This window comes from Poeciliopsis prolifica, unplaced genomic scaffold, assembly GCF_027474105.1.
Source record: "Poeciliopsis prolifica strain line A6 unplaced genomic scaffold, Auburn_PproV2 SCAFFOLD053, whole genome shotgun sequence".
Taxonomy (NCBI): domain Eukaryota; kingdom Metazoa; phylum Chordata; class Actinopteri; order Cyprinodontiformes; family Poeciliidae; genus Poeciliopsis; species Poeciliopsis prolifica.
This window is the reverse complement of record NW_026562428.1, coordinates 3439978-3455930: the sequence shown is the minus strand read 5'-3', so window position 1 is coordinate 3455930 and position 15953 is coordinate 3439978. Positions and strand designations below refer to the sequence as shown.

General features: G+C 40.0%; 1 protein-coding gene across 1 annotated transcript in view; it reads right to left on the bottom strand.

Moving 5' to 3' along the window:
- LOC129378672 (collagen alpha-1(XXVIII) chain-like) overlaps nt 1-15953 on the bottom strand; it is a 52697-nt gene that overhangs the window by 16612 nt on the left and 20132 nt on the right. Inside the window, exons 4-14 of the mRNA XM_055059063.1 lie at nt 7718-7738; nt 7565-7627; nt 5887-5940; nt 5763-5807; nt 5613-5639; nt 5201-5245; nt 4944-4988; nt 4375-4428; nt 2194-2262; nt 2010-2078; nt 1203-1271 (exon numbers count right to left, since the gene is read on the bottom strand). Of these exons, the coding sequence (XP_054915038.1) occupies nt 1203-1271; nt 2010-2078; nt 2194-2262; nt 4375-4428; nt 4944-4988; nt 5201-5245; nt 5613-5639; nt 5763-5807; nt 5887-5940; nt 7565-7627; nt 7718-7738 (561 nt within the window). The remainder of the gene's footprint in view (nt 1-1202; nt 1272-2009; nt 2079-2193; nt 2263-4374; nt 4429-4943; nt 4989-5200; nt 5246-5612; nt 5640-5762; nt 5808-5886; nt 5941-7564; nt 7628-7717; nt 7739-15953) is intronic.

Below are 15953 nucleotides of genomic sequence, written 5' to 3'. Positions count from 1 at the left end.
AAAAGAGAGCAAAGGAAAAAAGAAAGACAGAAAAGAAAAAAGAGTACCCCTGAGGGTGATCTAGCAGTGGGGAGAAACACCTTCTCCAGGTTTTATGGTGGAAACTGTTACTTTTTAGAGCAACGGCGCCAGGTGATGAATTAGATGACAGTTCGGTGTGAGGGTAAAGTAAGAATTTCACCCGAAGCCTACCTCGTGTTTCAGAGTTGCTTGGTAAATATTGCAGGAGAACAAAACAAGAAAAGAAAAAAAAAAGCAATTACGCGTGTCATGGCTGGAAGACGTTTTGGCAGATTACTTGCACTTCATTTAACGTCTGCTTCTGTCACAACGAAGAGCCTCGATGTGATTTAATATTGTTTTACATCAATCATTTCTGCAAAATTATTAGTGAACCAAGTGCTGAGCTGGTTACTGTGAGCTACTTTGGGGAAGGAAGTAAATTGTTAAACAGGTGATTTGAAAGTTGAGTCAAGTTTATCTGTACAGCACATGTTAGCAAAAATGTGGAATAAGTGAATATTTTTCCAAACTTCAGAGTTTTACTCAGATTAATCAAAAGCAGCAGTGTGTTTTTTTTGTTTGCGTGTGTGTGCCTGTTTCCCGCAGTGGAAACACAAAATACCATCACCCCCCTGATCTTTGTTAAGAAAACAGAAACCTCATGAAGGAAGATGTGTTTCCACATGTGGGAGACGTTCTGCTTGTGTTCGACTGAGGAAACACAGACACTATAGCAGACTATAAGTTCCCTCTGACTGAGTCACTGGCTGAGCCGTGGGGGCGTTCTGGCCTTTTCATTCCCCGTCCTGCTTCTGAATCCTCTCCTCTCCGCGCCGAGATGTTCTCATCTCCTCCTGCTGGGGTCGATCAATAGGCCGCGCCGTGGCATGAGGTAATGGAAGCCGTGCCGCTGCGCCGTAAGGAGAATTTACTGTCATGTGTTATCATGTCTCTTATCCATACACGTTGTCAATTTCCTGTCGGATTCTTGAGCCCAGACGGGATTTTTTTTTTTCCTCCACGAATGTCAGAGGGCGATGGTGGATGGGTGAAGCGAACATGGATGCATGAAAACGGGTCGAAAGGCTGAAGCTTTTAGCTGGCTTGAGTGCTTGAGACTTTCAGGAAATGCCGTCTCTCCCAGGAGCTTTAGGCTTAAAAAAATAAAAATAAAATAAAAAATATGAACACCTACTCACCTTAGGGCCAGGGATACCTTCTCCTGTTGGTCCTCTCTCTCCTTGGACTCCCTGTGGCCCCTGAGGACCCTGGAAAAAAATAAAATAAATATGTAAAATTACCTTTTAAAAATATCTATTTGGGAGAGGAGGGAGCTAATTCTGACTCAAAATCAGTCGATAACAAGAAGACTCAACGCATTCACTGCAAAGCAAAAAAGTATCACATAGTACTTTTGGTCTAGTTTTGAGTGCAAATATCTTTGTAAACATAAAATTAGACAAAACTAACTTATAACGGACCTTCCAATAAGAAACAGACGCTTGCTATAAGGCAAAGTGCACTAATAGACACTAGGTGGTGCTAGAACACGATTTATTCCCTTCATAGGAAAAAAAAAAAGAGCACTTTTGAAATCTTCTCTTTTTTAGCGTGTAGTGTGTGGGCAATGTAACATTCCTAGTTTTGAGTTGATTTTCACATTTCGAGATGTTGGCAGGAAAAGTGTAGGCTTCTGATATTCTCTTTCAAATTCATCAAACTGTTCTCGTCTGCTTTATTTGACTTCAGTTTTTGATAGTTTATCGCTAGAATGAATTGAGCCATTTCTGCTGCCGTTTTCAGGTTTTATAGGCATTTCAGGGTGTCAGCAATTGTTACAACAGAGAGATTAAAAGGTTATTCGTTTTTATGTGCAACAAAAGGCACATTTTATGTAGAGACAAGCCAGACAGAAGTAGGTTGGAACAGTAAGAAGCAGAACGATGCGTCTGCATTGTTTGTCTGTAATACACAGGTGACACGTTTTGTCCTCGTTTCTAACTCACCGGTGGTCCGGGCTCGCCGATCCCCGTAGGGCCCGGAGGCCCCGGTTGCCCCTGGAAACCGACATCCCCCTGCAGAGTGCGAGATAGCGAGGGGAGTACTCAGACAGGGCGAGACACAAAAAAGGCTTGTGGTTATGTTCTCATGAAATTATTTTTTCGTAACATTATGGCGGTGGATTTTTACCTTTGGTCCCGGAAGACCGATCCCAGTCTCACCTTGGATGCCAGGTGGTCCAGGAAGCCCCCGATCCCCCTATTAAAAAGATAAACATGGGTACACAAGGATGATGTCACTCATCCTTGTGTACAAGCGAGAAAAGTCAAAGAAATCCCACAGACACTACCCACTTTGTCCTGCCTCTACCGCCCATTGACGAAACTTGATTTAAGACTTAATTGTTTTTGTTTTGTTTTTTTAAAGCTGTTGCTTCTCTACATAGTGGCTCTAAATCAAAGCTGTGGTGTTCACAAAAAGGACACATGGAAGGCAGGAAAAAGAGGCGTGGAGATTGTTCTAGGTGCATACCGGTGCTTTTTGTCCCCCACCTCCCCTTTCATTGTCCTTTCCAAGCAAGTTAGGACAATACTTCCCGATAGACACTACATTGCTTTTTTGGTGATGTAGGATGACAGCCAGACTATTAACGTGAACATTTTTCTAAAATAATTAGGAGGCGACCACTTGGTGCAGAGTAAGTGCTTATGGGAGGAACGGCAGGTAGAACACGGCAGAGGAGGCTGAAAGTAGAAGGAACCGACAAATAAGCCGACAAGTTAATAACAGATGAGCTTCTTCGGAGGAGTTTCAAATGTCACAGCGGCGGCGGATCGTAACTCAACAATAAACGCTCAAATGTATAGTTCCTACCCCCAAACCGCCTCCCCCCATTTGCTTTATGAGCTTTTGGAGATACTTGACATTTCTCATGTTATTTATGCCAGCGTTAGGTGATTGTAATCTGAAGTATTATAAATGTCAGCGTCGTGAGAGCAAGTGTTATTTACTGCGCGTTATTCCGAGGGGAAAAAAAAGACTATCGGAATCGAACTCTTTTTAATCATGGTGGGCGATTTTGTGTCGTTGAAACGGTGACGCGTTTGTACACCGTATGCATCTGATTCAAAAAAATGTGACCGACTTGATTGATGTATTTGAGTTATAGGTGGAGACAGGCCATAAAAGCTTCAATTTCCTCACAAAGACACTGTGGTGTTGCCCGGGATTATTAAAAATGATCAAACGGAGTATGAATGATGTCATAGTCATGTTTAGTGTTCGGACTTAATTAAAGGGCGGCTTTAGTTTTCATTCAGAGCCATTTCAAACTTAAATTTGACACAAGCCAGGTAGGGAAAAGAGCAAACATGTGGAAAACGACGATCTGGTATAAATTGTTTGGCCTTCGTGAGAGAAACGAAGTCTTTTTGGTGCCAAATTAATAATGCAGACAAGCTATTTTTTATGAAAAATATGGCTTTTATATTGACAGTTAATTGACTGAATAAGTCAGTCAATTAAAAGGTCTGATTTGCCACACATCCTGTGTATTTTTAATGTCTGAGTGATTCACATGACTTCCCCTCGTCACTCTCACGACTAGCGCTGACGTCTTGACTATTTTCTTATTAGACATTTATGGCTTCAAGGACACGTTAATCATCAGGGAATAGCAGCTTCTTTCCTGTTCCGAAGCCATTTACTTTAATGACAAGTCTTGTTTTCTGTCTGCACAAATGGCTGTTTTTTCCATTCTGTTTTTTCTTTATTTAAATGTTTCAAAAGTGCAAGCAATGAAAATAGCCAGATTCTCTGCAGGTTTTGTTTTCATTGCATATTGTTCTTATGTCAAATTAATGTAAAAAAAAAAAAAAATCTTTGGTGAGAACAAGTAGTAGTCCTGAAGGTTGTGGTCTATCGCAAGGCAGGTTCATTCCTCCCAATTGACCTACTTATTTGTCGATAAGGGAGAGATGGGGAATATGGTTTCCTATCAGCATCTATTATTGGCCCAGTTGGTGCTCTGGTTAGCTACCGCTGGGGAAAGATGATTGGCAAGATGGAGACGTGAAGCTGTTCCTCGTGTGTTAGGTGCAACACACAAGGAGAAAAAGGTTACGCAAGGTCTTAAAAGCTGACACACAAGACTCTTGACATGAAGTTGGATATCTGAATGTGTTGGCTACTTCTGAGAGCGGCCGTCACAGTTTATTTTATGTCCTCACATGTTGGTGCGCTTAAAAAAAACAACACATAAAGTGATCTCTTCATATAAACTGTTGAGAAACATCAAGTTCTGTCATTAGTCTCAGATTAGCATTCATCAATAAAAGAAAAGAAAAAATAAAAGGTAAAAATCATGCTTACTTTTTTTCCCATGATTCCTTCAGGTCCCACATCACCCGGTTGACCTGGCAAACCCTAGAGCACAAATAAAGGTGTTGCACATGTTAAAATATGAGCATGAAACACAAACCACAATAAATCACATGTAAGCTCTTTTCTTGCCACAGTAACAGAAATGAAACATGTTTTGTTCATTTTCTTTTGTTTATTTTCACTGGTCACAGACAAATTTGATTGCAGCCAGAACTGTAGAATCAAAAACAATCCCTCCAAAGGAGGCACAGATGGGAAGACTTTCTTTTTGTAAATTCCTGCAGGAGATTTTTTTTTTTACCTTAAACAGCTTAAAATGCTGGAAAATGTCTCTCGGGTCCAGGTTTGTCTAGTATCAACACTTGTTTCATGATCATAAACATGGATGACAAAAAATCCACAAGACCAACAACTGAAACAATGAATGACTTAGTGATTGCACAGTGAATAATGATGGATTTTTTGGTCTAGAATGGACAATTCTATATATTATTTGGTTGTGTAAAAGCAGTAGCTTGGTTTAAATGATTCAAATGGAAGAATATAAAAAAGTTAACCTGAAGTCCACGGTTTCCTCTTGGACCAATAACACCTTCAGGGCCCTGAAAAAGGACATGGAGTTTTTATCAGAAATGAATGTAATGGATGGTAATAAAAAAAGATGTAAACTGTAGATTACTTTTCAAACAGACAAATACTTAGCTTGAGGTAGATTTGTTTTTTTCATCTCAAGTTGACAAATCAGGCATCACGGTAAAATATGATATTTTATATTTGTTAAGTTGGAATGAATGACAAATAACTACAAACGTACTCTGTCTCCTTTAACGCCTGGTGTGCCACACTCTCCCCTCTCTCCCTGTAAAGGAACAAAGTTTAGGTTCTTTCTCAAACAGCCGTCTACACAAAAAAATTTAATAAAAAATGCTATTTATGGGTTCAGGTTTGAGCTTCTTTGAAACAATTAATGTCATGGGAATATACAGAATCTGAGAGTTTTGCCGTCACAGAAGATAACAGTGTACAGACGATTGCAGCCAGGTCTGAGATTAAACAAAAGACAATAAAATGCCACAATGTTTTCAAAGTTGCAGCATGCCATCATGTCTGAAGCTCATAATCTCCCTGTTACTGTCACTTATAATGCTTTTAAATCAACGTGGGAACCCTTTGTTTTGGAACCTAAAGAGGCATAAGAAGGGTTTGGATTAAAATCCATACAATACCTTCTCTCCTTTGTATCCAGGTTTACCCTGTGTGCGCAAGAGAGTTTTGTTAAATCAAGTAAAGACAGAAGAGAGAGAGAAGGATTTTGGTCAAAGAAGACGAGACATTGGTCATAACTTCATGAACCAAACTGAAGACCCTTGACTCACCTCGGCTCCTTCGCGGCCTGGAAGCCCACTGAGACCACTTTCACCCTAAAGAAAGATTTTGATTTAACGTGGAACCCTTGAACTGCTCGCTGAAGTAGTTGAAGGCTTGTTGCATTGGCAGTACCTTCGCTCCCTTCGCGCCGGGGCTTCCATCATCTCCAGGACGTCCTTTCTTGCCCTAAGGCAAAAGTTGAGGCACATTAAAATCTCAATCACTGAAGATTATTTCATAAGCAGATGTCTCTTCTATTGCTTGATAACTATTTCACTTAAAGAAATGGGCAGCAGCTGATGATCCATAGGTTTTTCCCCTGATGAATAGTCGTTTGCTTTGTGCTTTTCTTTGAGATATGGCTATGGGTAAATGGGTGGTTTGGAATTTGGAGACAGTTTGATGGTAAATGCAGAAGAGCAAACAACAAATCTAGGTGTACTCAAAGTAGGATCTACACTTTAACATACACATAAACCAAACCAAGAAATCAGCCTACCTTAAAAAGATGACCAGAATAAAGGTAATCTTTGGTTTCAAACCAAACATTCAAGCTGCATTGTTTGCAGAAAAAATGGTTGAAGTCACTGAGTGTTGGGAACGGATGAGTCAAACGTAGCTGATGCTGCCTTGTCTACTCAGTTAACTTCTTGGCCTTTTTTGTCTTTTATAATATAGACTCTGAACACTCTTGCCTTCGAGTTATCTCTGGTTGCACACATTGCTTTTGTCACTGTGTCCCTTGCTACCCCTGATGTATAGCAGCTTTTGTTCTGAGCATCAGGAGTAAAGGGGTAATTACTTTGCTCTAATCCAGAGAAAACGGCTTCAAAGCAGGAATCACTTTGACTGTGACCGACCTTCTCTGTTCAGGAAAAGGCGAGTCCGTATCACGACATGCTTGGCAGCCAAAGAAAGTCCTGCATGCAGCCCTGAATCTGCCAATCATGTGTTCTCAGACAGTCCCGAGAGGCAGGATTCCTTCAACAGACGTGACTCTGCTAATTTCCCATGTAAATATACGTTTAGACCTGTTCTCAATAAACTCTTGGAAGAATGTAAAGTATTTGCTTTATTCTCACTGCTTCGGGGAGACAAGACTTCTAAAAACCCGCACAAGTCACTAAACTCTTCCGAACCCTGCAATTATGTAGCCTGTAGGAGCCTTTGTCTGCAGAGCTCTCCTCGGCACTGATTCTTAAGAAGGCAGATTTAACATCTGGGAGCAAAAGAGGAGCACAACACAACTGAAGTGGTTTAATATGGATGTGTTTAGTGATTTTAAAATTGTTGAATAACATGCACATGCATTCCATTTACTGACCACCGGAATTATGTCTTCTTTTTCAATCCCTCTTGCATAATCTCTCTAGATCACCCAGAGTGCCAGGGTCTCTCTAACCATTTTCTCAGGGCAACTAGATCCGCAACATCATAGATCCTCTAGTGCAACGTACTTTTTCCACTTTTGATTCACACCAATCTGACCAGGACTTTCTGTTGCACAAAAACCAAACCCAGGCTTCATCTGACCAAAGCTCATTGTTCCGGTGATGGTTCTGTTGGCGTTTGGTAAACTCCACGTTTATGCTTCTGACAGTACCCTCTTGATGACACTGTACTTTACTGCTGATGTCCAAAAAAATGGGCATCCGTTCTTGACAGAACACCAATGTTCAGAGGAATGCAAAGTGAACTTGTTCTAGAACGAGAGCCCCGTTTGTGGAAACATGCTGTTTGTGGGCCCCTGGTGCATGTGTGTGCATACGAGTCACCATCCCTGACTGGGTGGATGTAAAGTGTGACTTACCGCGGGGCCACTGGGTCCTCTCTCACCTTTCTCACATTTGCACGGGTTCAATTCGAGTGGACACTGGAAAAAAAACATGAAAGATGATGGTGAAAACGTGCACAAGAACAACAAGCAGACAGAACTTGCAACACTGGTAGTTTTGATACTTACACCTTCTTCTGCCAGCGCCGTCTGCAGGGCGAGAAAAGGAACAGAGTCAAGTCATACAATCACTTTTAATGTGGAGTGAAAACATTGTTTTTAAAAATGAGCCTCACGCCTGGTAAAATTTTACAAACAATTTGAATTCAATGTGTGATGGATTCAATTGGAGTTCAATGCCTTTTACGCAATTCTGACTCACAATTTTACAAAGCTTTATGACCGGTGCTGGGTAATAAAATGCAGTAGTGCTTTGATAGAGTCCGAGCTCTCTAAATTGATACCAATCTGAATTTTTCCTTCAGCAACAGAGAAGCTTTCAGTGCCGCTGTGGTTAGCCTGGCAGGTTCTCTTTAGACTCGGCTGGTCGGGATTAACTGATTTCACTTCCTCATACTACAAACTACCAGATGCTTAAACTAGAAAACACAGTCTTAAACCATCTATGAAGCATCCTTCTGAAAGCGGTTGCTCTTTATTTTTAAGCTGTTTTCATCAGAGGACTTCCCAGATGGTTTGGTGAAACAAACCATCTGGTGCGACGGATTATTTCCCATACTTTCTCTTGTTCGACACGTCTTGCCAGAACAATCATTTGCTTTCACTGGAAAGCAAATTAAATTCTCGTCTATGCAATGCAGAGAGATTTAAAGGATAAATTGGCCAAATTAAATATTCCACCAAAGAACCAGGAGGGGTTCTGGTTTGAGACGTGAAGTCAAATAAAGAGTCGGTTCACTCTTGAGGAATAGAGTCCTGCGGTTTAATGCTGGGGCTAAAGATAAAAGACATGCTCTCGGCTGGTACAGAGGCACATGCTTATGACATACAGATGCTGCCTATACAAGGAAATGAGATGAAAGTCTGAGTCCTAGCTGCTCCTGCTGCTGCTGCTGCTCTGCTGGGTCCTAGCATGCCAGTAGAATGTATTAGATGTTTTTGCACCATGTTCCCCATAGAGTTTTTCATCCATCACATTTAGATGCGTGTAGCACTTGTGTCAACACTTAAGCTCGGGTCTAAAGCAGCGTTTGAAGTGTTTGTTGGACGCTGTTGCGTGTTCTCAGTCTCATGCCGCTTACTTCACCCGATTTTCCCCACAAAGTGTTTTAATGCGGAGCATGTGTGGCGACCGAAAGCAAGACGTCGACTCCGGGATGCTGTTGCGCAGCCCTGTATTCTAATTAACACACCAGTGGCTAATAAAAGTCAACTGTTAAAGGTTTACATAAACAATCGAGGGCGAATGCTTTTGCAGAAGTTCCATAGCATGAACGTTCACAGACAAATCCCTTTAAGGTCTTTGACGTTCTCTGCCAACTCAAGAGGGCGTGTAGGAAGCAATCTCAGCAAACAGCGTCCAGAGCAGACCTGTTAGTCTAGCAGCAGGTGTACATTAGGGATGCAATAAGCCAGGAAATCAGAGCATCGGCCGCCGTCAACAGCGGAAGCAGGGGAAGTTGTTATTGGGTGCATGGTGAATCTTAAGGCGCTAACATTTGGAAAACGTCTGTTCACATAATGGCTTTTTGAGGCTTCCATCTCCAATCAATTTCTGCCCTCTGGAGAGAAAAAAAAGCAATTATCAAACACACACACATGCAATTTCACAAGTGATATAAGTTCCAGTGAAATGTTGTGGGCTTTTGGGTGTTTATGCAAGTCTGAGCATGAACACCAAAAACATGCTACCTCTGATCTGCCTCCCAAATGAAATTGTTTGGAGGAATTCAAAAACTTGCCAAGTTGTCAGTTATTCCTTTTTTTTTTTTGCTTGTGTGTGTGTGTGTGTGTGTGTGTGTGTGTGTGTGTGTGTGTGTGTGTGTGTGTGTGTGTGTGTGTGTGTGTGTTTGCACAGGTGAACTAACAAGACATTTCGCCTCTATACGCAACACAAATGGGACATTTTGAATTAGTGGGACAGTGCCGATGTCCTCATAATTCTAGCAACAAAAAAACGATTGGAGGGGGTTTCAATGGATGCCAAAGGGTTAAATTCCAAAAATCAGGCAAAGTCCCAATTATTCACATTTACAAGACATTTGTGTGTAACCTGTGTATCGCTTTTACGCCCCGGGTGGTAACTATGGGTACTGCACCTTCTCATGAATTATTCACACAAGTGTATTTTTTAGACATGCTGATTGGCCAGCATATGGGAGTCCCTGTAATGAAGGTTTTTGTGCGGAAAATGTGTGTTAAATAACAATTCTCCTAAAAATATGCTACTTTATTGAATTAAATTCTGGCTAAGTTAAAACAGTGATCATATTAGATGTACTAAATCTGTAGTTGGCTGTTGGGTGATTCATTTCAATAAAGTTAATCTTTAATCTATGGTTTTATAGCATACTGAAGGAGGTAGGAGGATTAATAACATTGAGACTAAAATGTCAGTGGCATAATGATATGGTATTACTGACCATAACATATTTTTGGATTGTAAATTAAATGTTGAATGATTCAAAGATAGCTGTTAATAAATCTTGGGTGATTGAAAGATAATTATCACATGCAAATGTAATAGTTTAGGTGTAGGGACAAACCTTATTCAACTAAATCCTAACCTACAGTGATGCAACTCACTAGATGTTGCAGATTTAATGAGAAAATATTAATTTTACTAAAAAGAGACATAGACATGGGCAATAACAGTGAGACCTGGAGGGGCATTTCTTCCCTAGAGGGAAGAAATGGATCTCCTGATCTGAACCTGAGTGGTGTTCAGTTGTTGGACTTCTGTCCAACAGCTGGAAAGAAGTTGTCCAGTTGGTGGACAACAACTGTCCAGTTGGTGGACAACAACTGTCCAACTGGACAACTGAACAACTGTCCAGGGACAACTGTCCAGTTGTTGGACAACTGTTCAGGGACAACTGTCCAGTGTTTGGACAACAACTGTCCAGTTGGTGGACAACAACTGTTCAGGGACAACTGTCCAGTTGTTGGACAGTTGTCCAATTTTCCAGTTGTTGGACAACTGGACAACTGAACAACTGTCCAGTTGTTGGACAACAACTGTCCAGTTGGTGGACAGTTGTCCAGTTTTCCAGTTGTTGGACAACTGAACAACTGTCCAGGGACAACAACTGTCCAGTTGTTGGACAACAACTGTTCAGGGACAACTGTCCAGTTGTTGGACAGTTGTCCAGTTTTCCAGTTTTGGACAACTGAACAACTGTCCAGGGACAACAACTGTCCAGTTGTTGGACAACAACTGTCCAGTTGGTGGACAGTTTCTTTTTTTAAGCCACAGGCTTAAAAAAAGATTGGTTCTGTTCTGGGGACGACTGTCAAAATTCTGAAGATGATGATCTTCATCATGATTTTTTTGATTTTGCATAAAATTAAAAAAAGTTTTAGACAATACTGACCATCCTGCTATTTCAAATCCGAGTCTCTTCAGCCAGACGTTTCTTCAGATTGGTTGTAAAACGAACTGCTACAGGAGATCTTTCTTTGCTGTCACAATCCATCATAACTCCTTAATTAGATAGGAGTTTAATTTCCATTTTGAATAAGCAAATTACTTTTGAATTTAATTGAATAAAGACCCAATGAGATCAAGATATACACCACAGGTCACTAATAGGTGGACCCTGGTCTGCATCTAGAATAAAATGAGGTCTCTTGCGGACCCAAAATCTGATACCAAAACAAAAATGACAACCTAAAATTTTGTTGAGCACTGTTTGATTTACTGGTGCAGATTTTACTGACTAAGCCAGTGTTTCTCAACCCTGATCCTAATGTTGGGTTTATTTTGTTCCCCAACCTGCAAGAATCAAACAAAAACACACTTACTTTTCTGCAGAAAAGGGGAGAGAGCCAGACACGGACAACCATCGCTAAACACTGTCTGGGCTCAACTCCACTGGCTCTCAGTCCCCAACTGCCTTTTATTATGTTAACTAACAAAGGGGTGGGGTTTTTCACACAATCATACAAGTAATTACAAACAATTGACCAATATCCTACAGCTACAGGATGTTCTGGAAATCTTCCGTTGATGTCCCATTGTTGGAACACAAGGATGGCCACTCTCAAGATACAGATAAAGATCAACACAGCTTGTAACACAGGAATGTGTGAAACATTTCTAAACCCTTAACAGAACACCTAAGAGATAGTCAAAGGTATATATACTATGAGAGGAAGGAGTCAAGAAAATAACACACAGAATAATATGAAAACATAACCATTCAAATAAAAGTAAATGAACTAAGAGATTTTTTTTTCCTAACATCCTCACAGCTCCCCTGTCCTGCATGTTTTAGGTTAGGGGTCACCAACACTAACGCCCAAAGGGACCTTCTCAGTTGGAGCTACTTCTAAAAATAACCATTACAGTAAGGAGCACTAACAAAGAATAATTTAATTAAATGTTTTTACATTGAAGTAATGACATTTGTTTATTTTTAGAGTTCAAAAGAGGGAAATTGTTGGAGAAATTGTGACTTTATTAATCAAATATTAGTTATTTTCATATAACCTTGTCATCATTGTAGAATTAAGAATGTTTCTATGTTGTTGATTTACTCTGATTCCTTTCTTTACAAGATGTCACTGATGGGAAGCAGAGACAGCAGGTTCCTGGAGTATCTCTTGGTCAGAAGTTCAGCTATGTTGACCTGTTGGACTGCTATAAAACTGTCTCTGTGAAGATTCACTACATGTTCTGTTAAAAACTCTGTGTCCGGAATGAGATTATCTAGTGCAGAATAATTTGTGACTTAGTTAGTGAATGACAATCAGCGCTGTAGCTATGTGATAAATATGCATAGTCTGAAATGGGTATTGTAGCTGTGGAAACTGGCCCCTTTTAGGTCGAATATTTCCCTGTGGATTATGTTTTGCACAGATTGTACATGCTCTACAGAACTTTTTAGCATATACATTAAAACCAACCACTGAAAAATGTTGCTGAATTATATGAACCATCCCCCTTGTGGAAACGTGACAATTCCCATGAGACAAAATTGATGCAGCATTAAAAAGGCTCAAATGGATATCTGAGCCTTTTTGAGGGGTTTTCTCAGTTCTCTGAACTGAGAAAAACCCCCACCCCGTAGGCCAGCTCTGTCTCTTAATGGCCTTGATGAATACCCAATCACCTTGTTCCACCCCCTGTGGCTCTGGTGGAGACAGAGGGTCCTCTGGCAGTGAATTTGCATTCACTGCCAGAGGACCACTTTCAGAAAGTTCAATAAAATCCATATGCATAGTCTGAAATGGGTATTGTAGCTGTGGAAACTGGCCCCTTTTAGGTCGAATATTTCCCTGTGGATTATGTTTTGCACAGATTGTACATGCTCTACAGAACTTTTTAGCATATACATTAAAACCAACCACTGAAAAATGTTGCTGAATTATATGAACCATCCCCCTTGTGGAAACGTGACAATTCCCATGAGACAAAATTGATGCAGCATTAAAAAGGCTCAAATGGATATTTGAGCCTTTTTGAGGGATTTTCTCAGTTCTCTGAACTGAGAAAAACCCCCACCCCGTAGGCCAGCTCTGTCTCTTAATGGCCTTGATGAATACTCAATCACCTGGTTCTTGTGGAGACAGAGTGAATTTGCATTTACCATTTTTGTAATGAAGGTTTTTGTGCGGAAAATGTGTGTTAAATAACAATTCTCCTAAAAATATGCTACTTTATTGAATGAAAATCTGGCTAAATTAAAACAGTGATCATATTAGATGTACTAAATCTGTAGCTGGCTATTGGGTGATTCATTTCAATAAAGTTAATCTTTAATCTATGGTTTTATAGTATACTGAAGGAGGTAGGAGGATTAATAATATTGAGACTAAAATGTCAGTGGCCTAATGATATGGTATTACTAACCATAACATATTTTTGGATTGTAAATTAAATGTTGAATGATTACACAGAGTGTGTCAATTTTGCATTTTCTCGCTGAGATAAAGCTTTTTTGGTCTCTGAGCTTGGGATTTCTTGTCACACTGGATTTTAACTCTATCTGTTCTCCTCGCGAGTAAGAAAGTATCTAACTCTAACTCTCTTGTCTTTCCTGTGTTTAATAGGTGTTTAAACCTGACAGAAATTATAAAATGTTTAAAATAAATTGCTTTATGTATAAAACTTTCCTGCTGTTAAAGTTCAGAACTACACACACACTGCACAGGTGAATTAACAGGACATTTCGCCTGTATAAACACAACAAATGTGATATTTTGAATTAGTGGCAAAATATGGGAGAGCAGCAGAATTTGTAATGGTCTCTCCCACCGTGGGGTAGGTGGGAGATAGGCCAGCTCTGTCTCTTAATGGCCTTGATGAATACCCAATCACCTGGTTCCACCCCCTGTGGCTCTGGTGGAGACAGAGGGTCGTCTGGCAGTGAATTTGCATTTAACGCCTCTTTAGCCTGTAACACCTGGAGTCTGTCAAAAACCTCCTTAACCTTTTGTTGTACTGCCTCCCAGTGGAATAATTGTTCAATGCCCAAAGTGGATTCATATTGGAGAACAGCTCCAGCGTCGTATCCAGTATAATTGCCCCGGACTTCTGCCCAATCCTTCCCTAAAGAAGAGTGCATAGCTTGACCAAATTTATGGCCATTTAGTCCATAGGAATTATAAATTCCTTCCATGTCTAAGATCCATTGATCAGGATCTTCCTGTGGGGGAGGTACACCTTCCAAAGAGCACATACACACACATGCACTGGTTCTGACATCATTTAAGGACAGGTTAAAATTATGGCATGACAAGCAAGCGCTCATTTCTGTTACTGAAAGCCAACGTAATAAGTGATCTAAGTTTAAAAATGTTCAGTTATTAAATCTGTTAGTTTTTAAATAGTTTAAGTCCAAATGGTAAACAAAAAATATAAATCAAGCTTTTTTCAATTTGTTTTTTTTCTGAGGTCAGTCACTTGTCAACATGCAGTTTTCTTGTTTTACTTAGGTTCTTCTTTTGACTTGACATCTTACTTTCACTCAGTGAATGAGAGAACATCAAAAATCAGAAATCAAACATACATGTTCAGCTCCCTGTTCATGACAATAAATATTGTCAAAAAGTACTTGAATAAGACTGAATTCATTTAATTTGAAAAGCAAATTAAGGCATGCAGTTGCTGAAACAACTACCTAGCTACTAAGATTTAAGTAATATATATATATTACTTAAATATATATATATATATATATATATATATATATATATATATATATATATATATATATATATATATATATATATATATATATATATATATATATATATAACTGGAAAAATACCAGGGCCTTAGGGAGGAACTGGAGAGGGCCTGGAAGGTGAAGACCACAGTGGTGCCTGTGGTCATCGGGGCCCTCGGGGCAGTAACCCCCAAACTGGAGCAGTGACAGATCCCGGGAACAACATCAGACATCTCAGTCCAGAAATGTGCAGCAGTCCTTGGCACAGCCAAGATACTACGTAGAACCCTCAATCTCCCAGGCCTCTGGTAGAGGACCCGAGCTCAGAGGATAAGAACCACCCGCGGTGGGTGAGAAGGGAATTTATATATATATATATATATATATATATATATATATATATATATATATATATATATATATATATATATATATATACTTTTTCTTCATATACTATATAACTTTGGTTATTACGGAAATGACACCTGTAATAATTTTGGAAATCAATATCATGAATGTCCCAGGTAGTGGATAAATAATTAATCTATCAGAAAATCTAGTGAATGATTTGTTCATCAAAGAACACTAAATTGGAGAAAGAAAAAGGGGTGGAGCCTTAACCCCTCTGCACCTGGCATTTTCCTCCCAAGACTGATGTTGAGCTCTCTGCTTGGAATGTACAATTATACTGCACTGCAACTCGGACGGATGTGGATAAGTTTGTAGGTAAGTCTTTGTTCAAGTTATTTTAACATAAGCAAGGTTTACTGATATTTGCAATGTGACTGACATATATTTTCATGCAGCACTTCCTAATTAAGGCACCGCTAATGAGCAAAAGCTAGCTTGTGTTGAGAACAAGTGACCACTTAGAACACGGGGCCACATCCAGCCCGCCGTGTAATCATATCCGGCCCGTAAAACCATTTTACATTATCGTTATTTATGGCACGTCTATATGAACAACGCCGTCGAGAATATCCCTTTTTCGCCGTGCTGATAACACAATACTGCACAGAACTACACATCCCACAATGCAACTACACATCCCACAATGCAACGCTTAGGCTGAG